The sequence below is a fragment of the Chelonoidis abingdonii genome, chromosome 7 (assembly GCF_003597395.2).
Source record: "Chelonoidis abingdonii isolate Lonesome George chromosome 7, CheloAbing_2.0, whole genome shotgun sequence".
In the NCBI taxonomy this organism is placed as follows: Eukaryota; Metazoa; Chordata; order Testudines; family Testudinidae; genus Chelonoidis; species Chelonoidis abingdonii.
In genome coordinates this window covers 61,598,888-61,621,916 of record NC_133775.1, presented here as the reverse complement: position 1 = coordinate 61,621,916, position 23,029 = coordinate 61,598,888, and the positions used below count along the sequence as shown (strand labels likewise).

General features: G+C 41.5%; 1 protein-coding gene across 4 annotated transcripts in view; it reads left to right on the top strand.

Moving 5' to 3' along the window:
• The window catches only part of RABGAP1L (RAB GTPase activating protein 1 like), a 570,182-nt gene that overhangs the window by 241,203 nt on the left and 305,950 nt on the right, over nt 1-23,029 (top strand). The window contains exon 14 of one of the 4 annotated variants that reach the window (XM_075067928.1): nt 19,418-19,480. The exons of the other annotated variants lie outside the window; for them this stretch is intronic. Coding sequence (XP_074924029.1) covers nt 19,418-19,465 — 48 coding nt within the window. The 3' untranslated portion in view covers nt 19,466-19,480. Of the gene's footprint in view, nt 1-19,417; nt 19,481-23,029 lie in introns of those variants that run through there. 4 annotated transcript variants of the gene reach the window in all.

Genomic DNA, 23,029 nt, shown 5'->3' with positions numbered 1-23,029 from the left:
TTGGTCAAGTGGAGTGTGATCATGAAAAAAGTAAAATGTGCCAGAGAAGGAAACTATGGGGTGGGGACACTGAGTGGGGAACCGCTCACAGTGATAGGAAAGGAGCCGTCTTTCCCTCAGAGTGTTGGAAAAGAAGCCAATTTCTGTAGGAGTGATGGGGACCCTGGACAGGCCTCTCCATGGAAAATGGACTTCCTTTCAGGAGAGGATAGGGGTGCAGGAGGCCACAAAGAAACAGAAACCAGCTAAGTACATGGGACAAATTGAAAAACGGAGTGCTCAGGATGAGGTCAGAGGTGTGACAGTGGAGACCACCAAACAGAGAACCTGAAAGTGAAAGAGGCCAGCCTGTTTGAATTGGAAAACTGAGTCCACAAGGAACAGAAGGCCTGCCTCCTTGGGTGAGGGAGGGGCCACAGGACTAGAAATCAGTTAATTGTGTGGGCAACAAAAGAAGAACCAGAGTGAAGGTGAAAGAACCAATGAGCAGAGAACTCTGGACTATATCCACAGCTTTTTGAAGTGGACCAAGGAATTGGTAGATGTTACCCAGAGGAATTTGGTCCAGATACATGAAACAGTTATCCACAGCATCAATTTCCATGATCCATTCAGTCTTTGGCACTTCTGCTGTGATTATCATTACTGGATGCTAATCATGGTGGGTGATTTTGCCTCTGGTAACTGAACTGAGAATACCCCCTCATTTTATGAAGCAACAGAATACATAACAGCCCCTGAATGACAATGACTTTGATGTACAACCTTTATTTTAACATCACATCTGAGCCTTAAAATCTTGCAATCTTGAGATTCTGGCTCACCTTTGTTATCTAAGCTGTCTGCATGCCTTTATTAATACATAAAGTATATTGGTTTAAGAGGGCAGTGTGCTCTCTTCCAAACATAGCATGTGAAGACTTAGAAAATATATTTCCCTCAAAATGCTATGTCTCTTCAAAGAAGTGTGATCATATTTTTTCCACATAAACGAAGTTATGAAATGGTAGTGAACAGGCTGGAAACATTCCCTATAACATCTCAATCCTCCATTTCATTAGGAAGACCTTTTTCAAATAAACTGGACAGATCTTCTTTGGAATTTTTGGGGGTCACCAGCATTACTAGACAGTTTGTGTTGCAAGTGTTCATAAAAGGTCTTGGTAGTAGGCAAAATAGGTAGAACTAGGAGAGGGAACTGCTGGGATTGATGCTTACCCAAGTTAGAGAAAGGAGGGAGCCATCCCACAGCTGTTAACAGGAGATGAGGAGCTATATTCCCACCTACTTTAACCTGTCTGCATAACTGAGTTGTAATGATATGTTCAGCTGTAGCTTCCGGATGAAACATCTAGGAATTCACAAAAGCCCTTTTTTTGTTAGCTGGTGTCTTCAGATTTGTCACAGAGAAAGATTATAAATTTAATTTGGCTTGTTGACTCACTAAGCAATATCAGTTTAATTTACATTCTTTTCAGTTTGAAATTTTTGTGTTAATTGCTCTCATGTTAAATCATAATTTGTATGACATAATACTGAATACTTAAAAGTTTAAATGAAATCTATAGTGCAATCTTGTACGAAGAGTACCTCATTTCACGAAAGCAGCATGTTCATTTGTGTATGAGAGGCTGTAAATATTCAAAGAATATTAAGTTACTTAATACTGAATATTATTTCAAAACTTTTTTGTCACGTAAGTGGATGAGTTAAGATGGCCTTTTGATTACCAGAAATGGTTGTACTTATTTTTGTGGAAAATGAATTAAAAGCTGTAGTAGGACTAGACTACTATATGTGATTATAGGATTATACAATAGGCAAACATAAGTTTATACCAGTTGTATTATTAATAGACTGCTTGCAAAATGTAAAGTGATCCTTGGAAATAGAGATGGGCCAAAACTGGAGCCTTTTAGCCTTATCCTCCTGAACTCTGGTTTAGATACCATAGAACCCAGATGCAAATCGCCCTGCTTTTGATCGTGCAAACTCAAATTCCACCTGAGGTTTACTAAACTAAACCCAAACCATGGCCTTGTCATCACATCTTTAAAGAAGTTAAATCTCTTTATACAATATCTGTGTGAGAATGATTGAAGAGTGTACACAGTTAATCCCAGCCAAACTACTTATTAGGCAGAAGCTGAATATATATTACATTCAAAGCAGATGTTTTTGTTAGTGCTCTAGGATTGGTAATGAGCTGAAATTCTTGTTTTGCATGAGCAGTATTTTCCTTGGGGTTTATTCTGCTTTCTGTATCTTGGGAGTTGATCCAAAAACATTTTAATTCTGTTATGGTTATATATTAAGTAGAACAAGGGATGATTCTGGGGGTTTTCTATATTGCTTGCAATCTGAAATGCAACACTTTTTTGTATTAAGGAGCAAATCTTGCTTCCACATAGATTCAGAGACTCCTCTAGCAGCAGATCTATGTAAGTACTTATTACTATCACCAGAGAATGTTAATGCTTCCCAAACATTAGTTACTTTATCCTCATCCAAGTTTGAAAATGTTGGCTGTAAAATTTTCTTTTATCTAAGTATGAGAAAGAAAGGTATATGAAGAACACATGCTCCCTTCTTTGACCTGGTCTACACTACGCGTTTAAACCAATTTTAGCAGCGTTAAACTGATTTAACGCTGTACCTGTCCACACTACGAGGCCCTTTATATCGATATAAAGGGCTCTTTAAATCGGTTTCTGTACTCCTCCCGAACGAGAGGAGTAGCGCTAAAATCAGTATTACCATATCGAATTAGGGTTAGTGTGGCCGCAAATAGACGGTATTGGCCTCTGGGCAGTATCCCACAATGCACCACTGTGACCACTCTGGACAGCAATCTGAACTCAGATGCAGTGGCCAGGTAAACAGGAAAAGCCCCGCGAACTTTTGAATTTCATTTCCTGTTTGCCCGGCATGGAGCTCTGATCAACATGGGTGGCGATGCAGTCCCAAATCCAAAAAGAGCTCCAGCATGGACCGTACGGGAGATACTGGATCTGATCGCTGTATGGGGAGACAAATCTGTTCTATCAGACTCGTTACAGAAGACGAAATGCCAGCGTTTGAAAAAAATCTCCAGGCTACACAGTGCTGCGTGACAAGGTAACGGAAAGCCAAAGATCAAATGGATGCTCATGGAGGGAGGGGAGGGGTATGAGGACTCCAGCTATCCCACGTCATAGCGTCTCCGAAAAATATTTACCTTCTGGCTGAGCTCCAATGCCTGTAGGTTTAAACACATGTCCGGCGTGGTTCAGGTATAGTTGACAATTCTACTCCTCCCTTCCACGTGAAGAAAGGGAAAGAAATCATTTTTTGACTTCTTTCAGTGTCACCTATGTCTACTGAATGCTGCGTAGCCGCGATGCTGCGCAGTGAAGAGCAGTATCCGCTCCTCTCCTTCCCTGGTGGCAGATGGTGCAGTAGACTGGTAGCCATCCTTGTCATCACCCATGAGTGCTCCTGGCTGCCTCAGGTGAGGTGGCTGGGGGCACCTGGATAAAAATAGAATGATTCCCGGTCATTCCCAGTAGATGGTACAGAACGGCTGGTAACCGTCTCATCATAGCAACTGGGGCTGATCCATCAGCCCTCCCTTTCCTTGTAAAGAAAGATTCTGTACTGCCTGACTATCATAGCAACAGGAGGTGCCTCCCCTCATTTTATCTCACTAACAAGTCACTATTTTATTCCTGCATTCTTTATAACTTCATGACACAAATGGGGGGGACACTGCCATGGTAGCCCAGGAAGGTTTGGAGGAAGGAAGCAATGGGTGGGTGTTGCGGGCACCCCCCATGAATGGCATGCAACTCATCATTTCTGCGGATTGACACGGAGCAGCTGTGCTCTCTGTAACACTGGTTCTCTAGTACATTGCCCTATTCTAGGCAGACTGACTCTATTTTTAGAAACCATAAAGGAGGATTGACTCGGATCTTCCCATTTGCCTTTGCGCCCCCGGCCGACCTCAGCCAGGGCACCATGATAGCAGCAGACAGTACAGAACGACAGATAACCATCATCTTACTGCTAGTATAATGGCAGCAGATGTACAGAACGACTGATAACTGTCTCTGCTATCATGCAAAAGTAATGAATTGCTGTGTAGTGCTGCAGTAACACCTCTGTAGCGGCATCCAGTACACACATGGCGACAGTAAAAACAAAACAAAAACAAACAAAAAAAAAAAAACCTGAACGGCTCCATGGTTGCCGTGCTATGCGTCTGTCAGGGCAATCCAGGGAAAAATGTGCGAAATTTGTCTGCCATTGTTTCCGGAGAAAGGAATGAGTGATGACATTACCAGAACCACCCACAACAATGATTTTTGCCCATCAGGCACTGGGATCTCAACCCAGATTCCAAGGGGCGGAGGAGACTGCGGGAACTATGATACTACCCACAGTGCAATGCTCCGGAAATCGCGCTAGCCTCGGACCATGGACGCACACCGCCGAATTAATGTGCTTAGTGTGGCCGCGTGCACTCGACTTTATACAATCTGTTTTACAAAACTGGTTTATGTAAAATCGGAATAATCCCGTATTGTAGACGTACACTTCATGTTGTTTGCAAAAATGTAACCATTTCATCTGGGAGGTTTAAAATTAGTCTATAAATGTATATTTTATGTATTTACAGAAAACTAGTATTATTCTGCCTGGTATTATATCAGATCTAAACATCTTTCATCAGCAACTCTTCTGCTTTTCTTACAGGGTTATTTCAGCTTATGTTTTTAATTGTCATACTTAAATCTTATATGGCATATATACTGTATTTCAGTATATACATTAATAACATTAATTTATTGTGTTAATGTCTGTCTCTTACCAAGTTTTATCATGGTGCTGGATTATGTGTGGGGAATGTGCAGAGGGCGTGCATTAGTTTTGAGTGGGGGTTTTTTGGTTTGGATACCATTCAGCGCTGCTGGGGTACGTGTTCGCTGACACGTGGGGCAGTTAAGAGTGAATCATCTGGCCCCACTCCACTGTTGATCCTTCTGGCCTCATATTCCTGTCACGACAGGACCTGGCTGACTACTTCAGCACCTCCACACCTGGAGTGGGGAGCATCTTTCCTCTCCTCTCAGAAACACAGAAATACCTTTTGCGATAGCCAGGATGTGCTGCAGATGGGATTTGATACTAATCCAGTAAACTTCACAAATCCTTGAAGCAGGCAGGACAAATTACAAGGAAATGTACCACAGGAAATCCTTCACTATCAGGCAGAAAGACGCACTAGATGACCTAATGAATCTTTTCCATGTCCACCATTTATTATGTCATAAAGCATCAAGTTCTCAGACTAAACTTCAGTGCTCTTAATTATGGATTGCTTTTTGGGGAGGTTTGTTATATTATCTAAGTAGCATGCTGGCTAAAAAGCTTGTGTCTTATTTTTGAGAACATGTCTTTTGGAGTTGTTGTCAGCTGTTCCCTTGCAGCATTGCTCTTTTTGTGCTTTTGGCTGATTAATTGATTTCCCTCAGCAGGACTCAATGTGAAACAGGGGAGTGATTTACACAACCATCCCTGCATTTCCTCTCTCTCTCTCTCTCTCTCTCTCCATCCTCTAATCTCTCAATATTTTGATATTTTTAAGAAAAAATCATTCTCTTGGCTCTGTTAACTGAAAGGTTACTCACAAGAGCAAGAATCACTTTCTTCTTAGTATCTTTCATGGCTTTAAAATGAAAATAAATATAATTGCCCTTTTTTTTTTTTGGCTTTCCAAGAAATCATTCTGGGGCTTATGTTCATGTGTTCTGGCTTCTATTTTGGATAAGTTTTTTATCATCAGTCTCTTTATTTTGCATTCTTTTAATTCTGTTCTGTCCATACTACCTAGACAGCCAGCCCGGAATAGATTGTATGTCAATATTTATTTTTTTTACTGTGCTATGAAGATATTGTATACTCTGTGAAATATTACTATTATTATTATTATTCAGATCACATCAAGAACTTAACCAATACAGTTTTAGTGGGGAGGAAATAGATAGCTTCCAACCTTAGTTTTATCAATGAGGAATCCTTGTGGCACCTAGGATTCCTCATTGTTTTTGCTGATACAGACTAACATGGCTACCCCTCTGAAACCTTAGTTTTGTCACATAAACTCTTCCTTGAGTCAGAGCCTGAATTGAGTTGGCCCTTTAAGCCCAGAGACTCTGCTCACGTTCACAGGAGAAGCTTGCTTGCTTGCAAGTAGTCGGTCAGCGATGGAAGCTCACTCACAGAAGCCATAACACTTCTCCCCTTCAGCTGCAAATTGGTCAGAGTTTCCCTTCCCACCGCACAACAAAGTTAGGGGTTGTAGGGGAGAGAGAGCCACAGGCTTCCTAGGCCTTGAAGGTCATTGCTGGGTGGGATAAAAAGGACTGTGAGTAACCAGGGATTTTTAGAGAAAAAATTACATCAAAAGATTTTCAATGCACGTAACTGGTGTAATGTTACATTTTGAAGGCAGTCCTCACAGCAGAAAGAGCTAGGACAAAATTTTCAAACCGGAGTACCTAAAGTTAACATACTAATTCTATATTTAGGCATCTAGGTAGAGGTGGCATGATTTTTCACTGTTGCTGAGCAACCCAATTTCCCATTAAAGTTGAAGGAGGTGTAGGCACTCAGTGACTGAGGATTCACCCTGGTATATATCTGGGGGGGAAATGCAATCTATAAACAGCTTGGTGGCATAGTAATGGGAGACTTTTTCTTCTAGCCTTTCCTCTTATATTGTAAATTATTTTATACCTAAGTCAGGTTACTTGAGCTTTTAATACAGCTCTATGCTACTTCCTGATGCTTGAAATGGTTTTTCTTAAGCCAGTGCTTTTCTGTCTTTGATTTGTAAGAGGTTCTGTTTTGGGAGGATGGATTTCTGTTCTTGTCTCTACCTTCCCTGTGTTCTTCCTTGTTTCTGCCCCCCTTCCCCCATCCTTTTCACATTTTCTGATTTCTTCCTACTTTGCTTTTCTCCTTTCCTGTCTCTCTCTTCCCCTCTCTGTTTCTGAGATACTGTGGTCAGTCTTTGCTCACTAATCATACAAGCTCTTCTAATTGATGTGTCTGTTATCTTCCCATCTGCTCGTCCTACTCTTCTAGGTGCGCCCTGAACTATAGTGCCTTGGCTTGACAGTTCACTATATGGAATAGAAGAGAAGATGTGTAATGGGGGATCAGAGTAGCTGGACCTCTTCGATCATTTCCAACACCTTATCAGCAGATCCTGACTGACTAGAAAAACTGTATCCATCTGTGTCACAACATGCTAGCATATACATTGTGACACCAAAATAAGATGAATTTTCATCTCTGATGATCGCAATTAAAAAAAAATTCTGCCATCTAGATTAGAATGGGCAGGGATTGGAGACTAGCAGAGATGTGAAATAACTTTTGAATATGGGTTCAAGTTGTGACTTCAGTTTTGGTGATCAGGAGTCTTAGGACAGCGAAATAGAAGTGCTGTAACATAAGTAGGGCCCTACCAAATTCACAGCCATGAAAAACGCATCACAGACCCTGAAATCTGGTCTTTTGTATGCTTTTACCCTATACTATACAGACTTCACCAAGGAGACCAACCTTTCTCAAATTGGGCGTCTTGACCCAAAAGGGAGTTGCGTGGAGGATTGCAAGGTTATTTTAAGGAGGGGTCATGGTATTGCCACCCTTACTTCTGCACTGCCTTCAGAGCTGGGTGGCCGGACAGTGGTGGCTGCTGGGTGGCCAGCAGCAGCACAGAACTAATGTTGGCAATACCATACCATGCCACCTTTACTTCTGCACTGCTGCCTTCAGAGCTGGGTGGCTGGACAGTGATGGCTACTGACTGAGGGCCCAGCTCTTGAGTAGAGCTGGCTGGTCACATAGTTCTGACTCTCCTTGTCTCTGGCTGCTAAATCACACTAAAAGACAACTTCAAAAAGCAGTAAATGTTTTCCTGAAATTAAACACATTGCCACAGAGATGTGTTATGATAACTATTTGAAGGGTAGGTGGCCCTGGAAAGGGAGGAGAAAGTGCAAATGTGGGAAGAAATGTGCATGAGACAAGTTCTCCATGTAGGGTAGGACTACACTTATGGTGGTGTTTAGAGTACAGACACTGCGTGTCCAGCTAGCACAGGCATAAGTAGCAATGTAGATGGTGAGGTATTGCTTAGGCAAGTAGAATATAGAAGTGCTCAAACCTTAGGTTGGTCTATGCCATACATGGCTCTCTATACAACAAAACAGAGCCTCTCACATCCACACTGCTGTTTTTAACGGTGTAGTGTCCCACTGCCTCACTGCTTCTGGAGCCTTTCCCCACTGCAGTGTGAGGCTCCAGCAGTGGAGAAAGATTCTGGCAGTGGTAGACCTCAGGGAAAGGTTTCAGCAGGTCTCGATTGCTGGAACATTTCCCATCTGCCAGAGGCTTTTATTGCTACGTGTAGCTACATGTATCCTATACACCACTGCAAGTGTAGACAAGGCCAAAGTTGTGGACCACCCCATGGAAGGATTTGAGACTCCCAATATTAGACAGTCTAGACTGGATTTTAGAAAATATTGTACTTTTTTGAGAAATGAACTGCATAAAGAATCGGGTGGAAGGACAATTTGTCCAGGATCACGTAATCTTCAAACAAGACCTGTATGATTACCTCTTATGTTATGAGGATGGAAGAACTTTTTGGCAAACATACTGAGCACCTTGAGACAGGTCCTTATGAGGAGTTAATGGATTAGGAAGTAAAAAAGAAAAAGAAAAACAGAACACATTCTCTGTCCCTACTGCACCCCTTAAAACTTCATCACTCAGGATTTAGACATTAAGGAATGAGGAGATAGTACCTAACAGACATCATTGTTAGACATTAGAAAATAAGGGATTCTTCATCAGTAGTAAAACAAATTAATGCATTTGTTATTTTTGTTGTTGAAAGGTAATTGGAGAGACCAGAAAAAACAGACTTAGTAATATCAGTACTATATTGACTAGCAGATTTTTTTGTTTTTATAGTAATGGTCCCAAATCTTTCTAGCTAAAAATAAAGTATATCAGAATACGAAGTACCGAGAATGAACGAACTAACTGGCGTACTCGCTTTCAGTATGATTGCTGAAAAGACAAAAGGAAAGGTATCCTTTTATGGGACAAATGCTCCTGCAATCTTTTTTCTGTTGTACATATTTAGTTGCAAGCATCTTATATAAAATGACTTTCTGGCTAGTCTCGGTATAAAAAGATGAATCCACATCAGCGGCTTGATGAAAATCTGTAGTAATATAGGAATTCTTATGCTACGTAACATGGTATTGCCTCATCTTCAGCCATAATTTTCCTTTAAATGTTCAAATGCTAATAAAATATAAATCATTGCTTTAATAAAGATGAATGTAAAAGATGACTGTAAGTTTAAAGTTTGCCTGTGCAAGGCTGCATACGTATACAAAATAATATTGTTCCTACAATTGAGAACTGTAAGCAAGGAATATACTTGCTGCATCAGTGAACATAACAAACACCATGCAAACGGGAAGATATATGGGTTAGTTCTGCAAATCATAGAAATGTAGGATGGAAAGAACCTTGATAGGTCATCTAGTTCTATCCCCTTCAGTGAGACAGGACCAAGTATTATCTAGACCGTCCCTGATAGGTGTTTGTCTAACCTGTTCTTAAAAACCTTGTACGATGGAGATTCCACAGCGTCCCTAGGTAATTTGTTCCAGTCCTTAACAACCCTTACATTAGGAAGTTTTTCCTAATATTTAACCTAAATCTCTCTTGCTGCAATTTAAAATGGTGATGAAGATTTAAAATAACGAAAAATGTGTTCAGTATCTACAGAACTATATATTTTTTGTTTGAAAAGAAAATATATGAATGTCACCGGAGCTAGAACTTAGCAAGGAATATTAAAATTATGGGAATTAAATATATTTCTAAAATATTCAAGCAACCTTTTTCTATAATCTGATTCAAGAAAATGATACTTAGGAAAATAAAAATAATAAAAATATCAGAATGGAAGTAAAAATATAATATATAGACTGGAACTGATGTTAAAAATGTAAACCAGGTGGGTGAAAGTAAAGAGACAAGCTCAGGTCATTATTCCCTGCTAGTGGTCACTTGTTGACCTTAGGGACAGTAGTTTTTTCCTACAAGCTTAAACTCCAGTCTATATAAGATATTTTTATAATTCCTTTTAAAATGTTCCTTTACTTTATATATGCTGCCACTTGTTACCTTCTGAGGCTTCTGTTTGAAATTCAGTGAGTCAAATTAAGCCCTAATGTGTGTGCAGTTTTCTTGTAATCAACGGAGTTGTACCAGCTTACAGCAGGATTGAATTTTCCCCAGTAGATTATGCTGATATTCAGTCCATATGAGAGCTTGAGCCGTATGGCAACAGTCATCTTGAATACATAAAGTTATAAATATTTTCCTTGGTTTTTACAATATCTTTTATATTTCATTCAAACTTAATTTTTCCTCATAGAGTGTTTGTGGACACCTCCTTGTGTCGGCAGGGGGTAGGGATTGAGATGGGGAAGGAAATAGAATATCCATGACTAAATTTCAAGGGTTCACGTTCACACTCTTTAAATACCTTCAGTTTACATAGGCACTGTTTGCAGTTTATTTGGCAAGGTCATCAGTAGTTGGTTCACAAATTCCTCTTGTGCTTACTTCTGTTTTAGTAATGTAGTTTGTTTTATCACAGGAATAAGTGCATCTTCCCTGACATGCTGTTGTGTTGCAGACAAATTTCTGTAACCGTGTCTTCAGTAGTGCACTTCTCTAGCAGATAAGAATGGAATAGAGAAAGTTACTTGCCTATAACTGCAGCTCTCTTTTAAAAAAAAAGAAAAGAAAAAAAAAAGTATGCTCCAAGGAACATCTATCATCATTAATGTTTTCAGGTTGTTTCAAAGAGAGAATTAGTAGTAGTCAACTGGAAATGACATTGATCTGCTATTAAGAAGGATTATTCATTTTAAATGTTGAAAATCCTATAACACTTGCTAATATTCTGAATATGTTATCTAATGTGTAGTATAAATTGAAGTAAATTGCTATAATTACAACCAAAAAGTCATTCTGCTCTAACAGAATAAATGGCATTTCATTTCTAAGTGTTTTATTATTTTTATGCTGTACACATTTATTTTAGTATCATAATCAAACCTTTTATATCTTCAGTTTCTTTTTCATCTCTTTATGAACTTTTCCAAACCTCCTTTGTATTATTATCTATTTGCATGTAACATGGGTCTCCTCAATCTACATGCGCTGCGTGCCTAGCTATGTAGTGGTCAGATTTACTGATTCAATTTCATACGTAGTAATATAGGATGCGGTCTCGTTATTTTGATTTCTAGACACATCAACAGTCTGGGAACCATTTAGGGATACTACATGCATGAAAGATGCGATAGAAAAAGAAATAGATTGGTTTATCTCACACTTACCTTCCTCGCCTTGTGATCAGCTTTACTTCGTGTGTGTGTGTGTGTGTGTGTGTGTGTATATATATATATGTATGTATGTATGTTTTATAAATAAAAAAATAGGATAGCAGTCTAGTCACTGCTACTCCTGTCAGTCCTCTGCCAGCTATTATCTCCCCTAGCACAGTGGTTACTATTAAAAAGGCAGCATTTATTGTTATGAAACTGCAATGTTTCCTGTAATTTGATAAGGAAATAAGATGTTGTAACTGTTGGTAAATGCTGATATTTTAATTCAGACACTGTAAGCTGCTGCTACCATTCTGTGCTACCAAAATTGCTTGCCTCTTCCGTCGCTAGTTCTGGTGGTATTCCGAAGAGGAAGAGAGACAGGTGAAGAAGTGCTGACATTTATCTCCTTAACAGAGAATTGCATTTGCTATAACCCCGCAGTTTGGTTTCTATGAAAACATCTAAGGAGTTTCCAAAATGCATGAGGAAGCTGTTAAAGTTGTTCACAGCATTACTGATATTGGGACTTTCACAAAATCCATATGTATTTACCCCTTCTAAGCTTTGGGGGCTGGGATGGTGTCCCTAGCCTCTTTGCCAGAAGCTGGGAATGGGCAACAGGGGATGGATCACTTGATGATTACTTGTTCTGATCATTTCCTGTGAGGCACCTGATATTGGCCACTGTCCGAAGACAGGTCTGACCCCAATATGGCAGTTCTTGTGTACTTGTAGACAGGGCCGGCACTTCCATGTAGGTAACCTAGGCGGTCACCTAGGGCGCCAGGATTTGGGATGGTGGCAATTCGGCGGCGGGGAGTCCTTCCGTGCTCTGGGTCGTTGTCGGCAATTCTGCAGCGGGTCCTTCACTCGCTCCGGGACCCGCCGCCAAAGTGCCCCGAAGACTGGGAGCGCAGAAGGACCCTGCCTAGGGCGCCAAAAACCCTGGCGCCACTCCTGCTTGAAGGTGTGAAGCTGCATTTTTCACATAGGATCAATTCCTTCCCTTTTCAGCACCCTTGCCTGTGTTGTTATACCCCAGGATCATAACTGAGCTTTTGCTAACCAGAGTTGAGTCAAAGAAGAATGGTGTGTCTCTTGGCCTTCTAGTAATACAAGGTTGAGGGCATACAGTGGTATATTATAATAGTTAGTATGTTAAAAAGATAACTGCAGTATCCTTTAGGAAAATAGATGTTTGGTTTGAGGGTTTAACTGTATGTAAGTACTGCAGTGCAAACGCTGCATTTCCACTGTCCATGGAATTTAGTAATAAAGGCTGGGATTTTCAAAGGAGAAAAAAGGGGGCTTCGCATCCAGCTTCTACTGAATTTCAGTGGGATTTGGGTGTCTATCTCCCTTAGACCAAGTGAAAATTCAGAAGTGCTTCTAATTGCCAACTGTAATGACTTTGCTGAACCATTTTTATATATATTAAAATATCTGAATAAGTGAGCTTTTTTGGAACTAATATAGTTTCACAATCAACTATAATATTTAGATGGAGGCCTGTAGACTAATTTATTCACACAACTGTTTGTGCATACATTTAGCATAAGAACATATAAGAAAATAAGAACAGCCATACGGGGTCAGACCAATGGTGCATCTAGTCCAGTGTCCTGCATCTGACAGTGGCCAATGCCAGGTGCTTGAGAGGGAGTGAACAGAACAGGGCAATTATCAAGTGATCTAGCCCGTGTCATCCAGTCCCAGCTTCTGGTAGTTGGAGGTTTAAAGATACCTGAAACCAGGGCTGCTTTAGGCCGATTCCCCTGAATTGGGCTCTGGGTCTCAGAGGGCCCCACGCCCTACAGAAGAGTGCTTAACTTTCTAGTTCTTACTCATCTGGCGATGGTCCGGGTCTTTGGCGGCACTTTGGCAGTGGGTCCTTCACTCTTTCTGGGTCTTTGACATTTCCGTGGCAGGTCCTTCATTGCCACAGAAGACCCAGAGTGAGCGAAGGATCCGCCGCCGAAGTGCAGCCAAAGATGTGGACCACCGCCGGGTATTTGAATCAGGCCCTGCACTACCTAAAGCCGGCCCTGCGTGGAACATGGGATTGCATCCCTAACTATCTTGGCTAACAGCCATTGATGGATCTATCCTCCGTGAACTTTCCTAGTTCTTCTTTGAACCCTGTTATAGTTTTGGCCTTCACAACATTCCCTGGCAATGAGTTCCACAGGTTGACTGTGCATTGTGTGAAGAAGTACTTCCTTTTGCTGTTTTAAACCTGCTGCCTATTAATTTCATTTGGGGACCCCTAGTTCTTGTGTTATATGAAGGAGTAAATAACACTTCCTTATTCACTTTCTCCATACCGTTTATGATTTTACAGACTGCTGTCATATTTCCCCTTAGTCGTCTCTTTTCTAAGATGAACATTCCCAGTCTTCTTAATCTTTCCTCATACAGAAGCTTTTCCATACCCCTAAACATTTTCCTTGCCCCTCTCTGTACCTTTTTCAATTATAACGTTTTTTTGAGATGGAGTGACCAGAACTGCATGTAGTATTCAAGGTCTGGGTGCACTTTGGATTTATATAGAGGGGGAGGGATAGCTCAGTGGTTTTGAGCATTGGCCTGCTAAACCCAAGATTGAGTTCAATTCCTGAGGGGACCATTTAGGGATCTGGGACAAAAATCTGTCTGGGGTTAGGTCCTGCTTTGAGCAGGGGTTTGGACTAGATGACCTCCTGAGGTCCCTTCCAACCCTGGTATGCTATGATTTTCTGTTTTATCTATTTGTTTCCTAATGGTACCTTACATTCTGTTAGCTTTTTTTTTTACTGAACTGCCCATTGAACAGATGTTTTCAAAGAACTATCCACATTGACTTCCTGAGAGGTAACATCTAATTTAGACCCTATCGTGTGTGTATGTATAGTCTGGATTATTTTTCCAATATGCATTAGTTTGCATTTATCCACATGGAATTTCATCTGCCATTTTGCCACCCAGTCAAGTGAGATCACTTTGTAACTCTTTGCAGTCAGCGTTAGACTTAATGATCTTGAGTAATTTTGTATCATTTGCAAATTTGTCCCTTTACTTTTCCACATCACGTGTGAATATGTTGAACATCACAGGTCTCAATACAGTTGTTTGGAGGATCTGCTCTTTACCTCTCTCCATAGTGAAAACTGACCATTTATTCCTACCCGTTGTTTCCTATCTTTTAACCAATTACTTGTCCAGGAGAGGACCTTCCCTCTTATACCATGACTTCCTACTCTGCTTAAGAGCCTTTAGTGAGGAACTTTGTCAAAGGCTTTCTGAAAGTTGAAGTACACTGTGTTGACCATATCAGCCTTGTCCACATGCTTGTTGACACCCTCGGTAATCTCTTTGAGTATTTCAAAATCACCATCAATATCCTGGTCATGTGGTTAATAGTATATTCCAACTGCTATACTCTGATTGTGCAAGCATGGAATTTCTGTCCATAAAGATTTTATGGTACAGTTTATTTCATTAAGACATTATGCTTGTTTTCACATATAGTGCCACTCCCCCACATGTGCAAAGTACTCTGTCATTCCTATGTATTTTGTACCCTGATATTACCATGTTCTGTTGATTATCCTCATTCCATCAAGTTTCCATGGTGCCTGTTATATCATTTAATGCCTGGCACTCTAGTTCACTAATCTTAGTATTTAGACTTCAAGCATTTGTAAATAAGCATTTGTACATTTTCTCAGTACTCATGTGCCTTCATGTGCTATATTTAAATGAGACACTTTGACATTTGACTGTTTCTTGATACCTGTACTTTACCAACTTGTTTCCTATCGTCTTTATTTAGGATATAGAGTTACCCGTTTAATAAATGAATTCCTAATGAATGTCTCCACCTGAACTGTGTGCTCCTCCACACTTGTTGGCTTTCTCTCAGATCTTACTTACTAAAACTATTGTAGAGGATTTTTTATTTACATGGCAGCAGTCTGATTCCATTTTGGTTTAAGTGGAGCCCATCCTTCCTCTATAGCTGCCTCCTTTCTCAAAAGGTTCCCCAATTCCTAATAAACCTAACTCCCTCTTCCCTACAGCATTGTCTCATCCATGCTTTAAATTCTGCCTGTCTTCCTGGCCCCACATGTGGAACTGGAAGCATTTCAGAGAATGCTACCATGGAGGTTCTGGACTTCAAGCAGCCTAAATTTGGCCTCCAGGGCCTCTTTCCTACCTTTGTGTGTGTCATTGCTATCTACATGTACCATGACTTCCAGCTCCTCCCGAGCACTGCACATAAGTCTGTCTAGTGTTAGATCTGCAGACTTTGCACCCAGCAGGCAATTCACCATGTGATTCTCCCACTCATCACAAACCCAGCTATCTCTATTTGTAATAATTGAATACCCATTACTATTTCTTGGCTCTCCGTAATAACTGGGGTTCCCTTCCACAGCTGGGTAGAGTCATGGGAGGGGTTCGCAACCTTTCAGAAGTGGTGTGCCGAGTCTTTATTCATTCACTTTAAGGTTTTGCGTGCAGGTAATACATTTTAAGGTTCTTAGAAGGTCTCTTTCTGTGAGTCTATAATATAAAACAAACATTTTAAAAACCTTATTTATTTTACATACAACAGTAGTTAAAGAAGCCTCATTTAAAATTAAATAAAATGCAGAGCCCCTGGACCAGTGGCCAGGACCCAGGCAGTGTGAGTGCCACTGAAAATCAGCTTGTGTGCCGCGTTCGGCATCCATGCCATAGGTTGCCTACCCCTCAGTCATGGTAAGAGGACACCATGACATCATCTGGAAGGCGGATCCCAACTATAGGATTGTTTCCTTCTCCTCCATTTTGATGCTTTTCTTCTCCAAGACTTTCATTCTCCTTAACAGCACAGAGGCTATTAGATTGAGGGTGGGACCATTCTACTGTGTCTTATCCACGAACCTCTCTCTCTCCCTTAGCTCCTCCAGTTCAGCCACTCTGGCCTCAAGAGCTACCACGGTGTCTCTGAGGGTCATGAATTGCTTGCACTGAATGCACACGTACAACACCTGCCCACAAAGCAGATAGCATACATACTGCATTCAGTGCAATTAATGGGATAGCCCCCACTCTGCTGCTTGCATTAATTTTATTCTTACAGTGTGGTTTTTTGTGTGTTGGGGGGGTGTTATTGGCCTATGTTTAGAGTATATTTTAAGGTATATCTTCCTCTCCCATGCCCTCTCTAAACTCCCTTGCAAAACTCCTGTTTGTTGCTCCTAGAATCAGCAAGCAAGTAAGCACACAATAAACAAACTCACCCTAAGGATCATGTAGTCCTTCTTCCTTCACCTGGAGAACTCTCTCGCAGAAGTCCCCTGCTTGCTGCTCCTGCTTGCACTTAGGAGCTGGCTCTTAAACCTCTGGCCTTCCTGAGTTAGCCCTGCCCCCTCATCAAGGCTTTATTATGGCTGCTGACAGTTCCCAGTATAAGATCCTGTTTTCAGTGGCTTAAACTTTGTCAAATTTTAACTGTTTGGGCTGAAATTCTTCATCTTATGTGTCTGCCACAGGCTGACTTCTTTGCAATACTTCAGCAAAAAAGGTTCAGCTGTTTCCAAAAACAAGGCTAGGGAAAACTATGTTGTTTTGCCTGTGGATGATACCTTCCATCACTGCACAACCCTGATTCAGCCTTACTGCAGCTCTATCTGCAGGGGTCCTGTTGAAAAAGAGCATATGATCAGAGCATCATAATGCATACACACAAGGAGATTTCCTAACCATTGAGTGCTTGATTTTGCAATCTTAATCATGTTCATTTAATGACATGTGTATGTATGTAATTAGATAATATAGGAACTAGTTGGCACATGACACAGGGCCCTTATAGTTACTATCATCGGAGGTGTCACTTTTTAATATACATATCAGGGAATGCTTCTTAGCAGAACACGGTTTACTGAATGCTGCATGGATCTAAAAGGTTGGGTTTTCTTAATAACTGTGTAAATAACCACAAAATAGTATCAGATGATGTATTGTAGTTTGAGTTTTTTTAAGAAAGTGCTGTTTTGTTCCTGTTTGAGACAAGGGATGCCTTAGGCTTTCACACAAATTCAATGTACTGTGCTTTTTTATGTTAATGGAGGGCACAGTAATAATTGTACTTTGTCCTCCAGAAGGAATATTTGTGGACTGTTCTGTCAGAACACTACATGTAAGCCAACATTTCATTGTTTATTAATCTGCTCAGTTACAATCCCCATCGTGGGCTACAGCATTAGGTTTCAAGTCCTGATGTTTGTCATAAAATCTCAACCATTTTTTTTAATGAACGTTTAATTGAAATAGGTACCCAGGAGTTATTGTATAGATAGACTCTTGGAGGAGGTGGTTTTACATTTACTGTTCACCCTGCAAGCCTGGATTGAAGGCTGGATTGTTGCTAGATGATTAATAAATAATAATTATTGAACGTCTTTACCAGCCCTCCCATTTACTGTTTACCATTTCTTACATTGTTACTTGCTGGCAGGAAGAACAGTTAGGAATTCCTTAAGCTTTAGAATTTTAAAGCTGTTAAACTGCCTCATCAGGTTAGAAAAAGGAGGTTTATAAGAAAGAGATGGTTGTCTCTAGGACTCTGAGAACTAATTTTTTCTATTGGGCAGTCTTAAAAGACAACGAAAAGTAATTATGTATTTTTGTTGCTATTACTTTTATTAAAACATATACATATTGAAAAGTAACTGAAAATATATAGGGATTTGTTTTAGAAAAACATGATAATGGAAACATAAAGTATTCAGTTGCTGCAAATAAGGCCTATAGGATTCTGAGCTGCATCAAAATGAGAATGACGAGCAAGGGCAGAGAAATATGTCATTGTGCAAGGACATGGTGACATCCCTGCTGCTGCTGTGTCCATTTTTTGATCCCTAACTGCAAAAGGAGATGTGAATTCTAGGGAAGTCCAGGGAAGAGCTGATAGTGTTCATCACTCGAATGTTTATAATTTTGCCGTTTTCCTAATTAATATATCCATGATACTAACAGGGAATATTGAGAATACTGTGGTAATATTAATTACTTGGAAAGAGTAACTTAAATTGATCAAAGATTCCATGGACTTAATAGCAATGAAAGGCTGATGGTTTGACTGTTTTCACACTTCAGAAAAATGAAGTTTGTGGAGAAGTAACAAGCCAAGCTTTAATAATTCATTTAACCCACATATGGTGCCCTGAAGATCAGTGCCCCATTTCTAGAGAGAAACCACGCTTCTTGCTGGGATTTGCTAATAGTTGTTATCTTGAGTTAGGACCGGGAGCACCATGGACAGCTCAAGATGCTGCTCTTGCTCTAAGAAAGACATTTATACAGAGAACCCTTCCCATTCTGGGGGGTATGGAAAGAAGCACTGTTGCCCGTACAGTAGATGGGAGCTATATAGAGAACAGCTCTGCAGTAAGAGGGCAGCGGGGAGAGGATGCTTTAGAGAGGACACTCAGAGTATTGATTTTGGGAGTTCAACAAGCAATGAGATTAGCTAGGTCACGGAGCTCTCATGGTTCTGCTCATTGCAGAATTGAGCCAAGTCCATCCACCTCTTATTCCCACCTGATAGCCCTTTGATCTCTTGATAGGACCCTCTGTCCTATCTTTTCCTTCATGTCCTGTCTCAGGATGGGGGGATTCAGAACTCCACAGAGGGAGAGAAACCAGGTCCAGGTTTTCTCCCAAAACCAGATAAAAAGATCATCTGGAGAGGATTTGAGTGGATGGTAATGGTTCTGTAGCTGGATTCACAAGGGTGTGGGGTAAAGCTAATTCACTCCAACTTCACTGCCTGCTACTCAGTCCGTCTAGTATCCCTTTGTTTCCTACTCACTGACTCTGGTTCTTCCAATACAGTTCACTCTAGCTTCCTTCTCTGAAGAGAGCTTCTCTTGCCCTTCTTATCTATTCCCTGTTTTGTGCAGGTTGTGGATGAGATTGCTTTTTTTCTCCCCTGCCCCAGTTCACTATGAGAAGCCCTTCTTTGTTGGAGGTGTTCCTTCTTTCATGCTGTTTTCTTAGGGTATGTCTACACTACGAGATTATTCTGATTTTACATAAACTGGCTTTTTAAACCAGATTGTTTAAAGTCGAGTGCGTGCGGCCACACTAAGCACATTATTTCGACGGTGTGCGTCCATGTACCAAGGCTAGCGTCGATTTTTCTGGAGTGTTGCACTGTGGGTAGCTATCCCATAGTTCCCGCAGTCTCCCCCGCCCATTGGAATTCTGGGTTGAGATCCCAATGCAAAACAGTGTCGCGGGTGATTCTGGGTAAATGTCATCACTCAATCCTTCCTCCGTGAAAGCAACGGCAGACAATCATTTTGCGCTCTTTTTCCCTGGATTGCCCTGGCAGATGCCATAGCATGGCAGCCATGCAGCCTGTTTAGCCTTTTGTCACTGTCAATGAATGTGTACTGGATGCTCCTGACAGACGCGATACTGCAGTGCTACATAGCAGCATTCATTTGCCTTTGCAAGGTTAAAGAGACGGTTACCAGCTATAGCACCGTCTGCAATTGGAAATTAGTGATGACGGTTATCAGTCGTTTTGCAGCATCTGCTGCTGTCATGGGTGCTCCTGGCTGGCCTCGCTGAGGTCGGCTGGGGGCACATGGACAAAAATGGGAAAGACTCCCCAGGTAATTCCCTTCTTTATGTTTTGTCTAAAATAGAGTCAGTCCTGCCTAGAATATATGGAGCAAGTGTACTAGAGAACCAGAGAGCTCAGCCGCTCTGGGTTAGAGCCACAGAGATCCCGCAGAAATGATGATGCCATTCTAGGGGGTGCCCCTGCAACAACCCCACCCGTTGCTTCCCTCCTCCCCAAACCCTCCTGGGCTACCATGGCAGTGTCCCCCCATTTGTGTGATGAAGTAATAAAGAATGCAGGAATAAGAAACACTGACTTTTTAGTGAGATAAAATGGGGGGCGGCAGCCTCCCGCTGCTTGATAGTCCAGGCAGTATAGAATCTTCATTAAACATGAAATGGGGGGGCTGATGGAGCTCAGCCCCCAGTTGCTATGATGAGGACGGTTTTTCAATCCTTTTGAACCGTCTGCCAAGGAATGACCAGAAGCCATTCCCATTGTTACTCAGGCGCCCCCAGCGACCCTCACCCAAGGCCAGCCAGGAGCACTCATGGAATGACGACGGTTTTCCACCATTTGTACCATCTGCCATCGGGAAGGAAGGGGAGGGGATGCTGCTGTTCAGTGCCACAGTACCGCAGCAGATGCAGTAGACATTTGGTGACATTGAAAAAAGGCTTAGAAATGATTTTTCCCCCTTTTTCTTCATGGGGGGGGGGGCAAATTGAGTGACATATACCCTGAAAACCACGTGGACAATGTTTTTCACCCTTCGGCATTGGGAGCTCAACCAAGAATGCAATGCTTTTCGGAGACTGCGGGGCTGTGGATAGCTGGAGTCTTCAGTCCCACTTTTTCCCTCCAGACTCATTTGATTCTTTGGCTTTCCGGTTACACTTGTCACGGAGCACTGTGTTTAAGTCCCTCCTGTGGCTCTGTCTGGAGATTTTTTCAAAAATGCTTTAGGCCGATTTCGTCTTGTTGTAACAGAGCTCTCATAGAACAGATTTATCTCCACATAAAGCGATCAGATCCAGTATCTCCAATACAGTCCATGCTGAGTCAAGCTCTCCATGCTGGGGCAAACCGAATGAAATTCAAAGTTTACTTTGGGGCTTTTTGCCTGTCATACCTGGCAGTGCATGCCGACTCCAGATTGCTGTCCAGAGCGGTCACAATGGTGCACTGTGGGATAGCTCCCAGAGGCCAATACTGTTGAATTGTGGCCACACTAACTCTATTCCGAAATGGCAATACCGATTTGAATGCTACTCCCCTCATCGGGGAGGAGTACAGATATCGATATTAAGAGCCTTTTATATCGATATAAAGGGCTTCGTTGTGTGGACGGGTGCAGGGTTAATTCGGTTTAACGCTGCTAAATTCGGTATAAACCTGTAGTGTAGACCAGGCCTTAGAGAGCCACAACAGCAGCCAGAGACTGCTTTTGTCAGAGCCTCAGCTGCCTCTGGTGCTATTGCTGACACTTTCTCTGCTGATGATGTACAAGTAGGTGGTAGCTTCTGGCAGGTGATCGGAACCTTCTCACTAGAAAAGGAAAAAATTGGAAATTTCTTTAAGGTTCCCCCCAAATGGGGTAAATTAACTTAGATAGCTATGTAAATTTAACTAATCTGCTACAGGTACATGCAAGGCCAGTCCTGGAAATTTAAAAAATAAAATCCAGATTAAATAGCATAGGGCTTTCACTCTCAGGATGTGATCAGCCTTTGGAATTCTTTGATTTACAAGGCCTTGATAAAATCCACATTACTGGAATTCAAAAGAGTGACAGTTCTTTGACTGCTTTACCGATAAGTGTATGGCATAAATGGGATTTGATGCTTAACTATGGATATCCTTATTTACAGGGACAGATATTTTCCTTATTTTCACAGGAGAAATAATCAGACACTGTTATCTATTTTGTTTTTATTTTCACTGTTCACATTTTAAAAGTTATTGTTGAAAAACTACAGAAGGGTTGCACCCAGATAAAGATCCCAGCAATCCTTCTATTTCACAAACTACATTCTTTACTAGACATGCTGACTAAAAATATAAGTTGCTTATCAGCTGTCTCCACTTCTTGTGGCTGTGAGTCTCTGTTAATGTCAGGGAGATGTATGTTGTGGTATTAGCAACTCTGACACTGATTACTTAGAAATTAATTGCGTTCTTTCTTATTCCCATCTTTGAGACCAGGACAATACAGTAATTACAGCAGTCTCTCCCAGAAGGGAAGACAAAAGACCTGCAAACTCATTGCCTTACAGACTTGATTTGATCCTAAATCATGTTAGTTTCACAGACTCAACCTCATTAGAGTTATTTTTTATTTCATTTCTTTCCATTAAATCTACACATTTGCAGATTAGATATCTTCATTTAGTGTTTTATTAGGTTTTATTAATTGGATTTAGAGATATTGATTTATATTTATCTTAATTTAGGACCTGACATACAAGGTGCTAAGTGTTCCTAGCCCCATTGAATTTTAAAGAGAGTTGAGGGCTCTTAAGCCCTTGTAAGGAGCTAAGGAGCAGCCGCAACCCTGGGCACCAGCAGCAGATGGGGGAATGCCACAGCTGCCCGCTACATGGCACCATCAGCAGCTATGGCTTCCCACCTACAACCTGGCCTGAGGGGTGTATGTGGGGGTGGGGGAAGGGAGCTGCCTCTGGACTGCCCCACTCTGAGTAAGACATTGCAGTTTGGAGGGGATAACACCTTTGTGGCCGTCCCCCCCCCCCCCCCCGACTCTACCCATGGGCCTGGGGCTTCTGCACATGGGAAGCACCAGGGCTTGGGGCTTCAGTCCTGCATGGCTCTGAGCTTCAGTGGGTTGGGGTAGGGGGTGCTGGGGCTTCTGGCTTCAGCTCTACATCAGTCCCAGCTTTGAGGTGGAGGGGACTGGGCTCACGGACCTCAGGGGCAATGT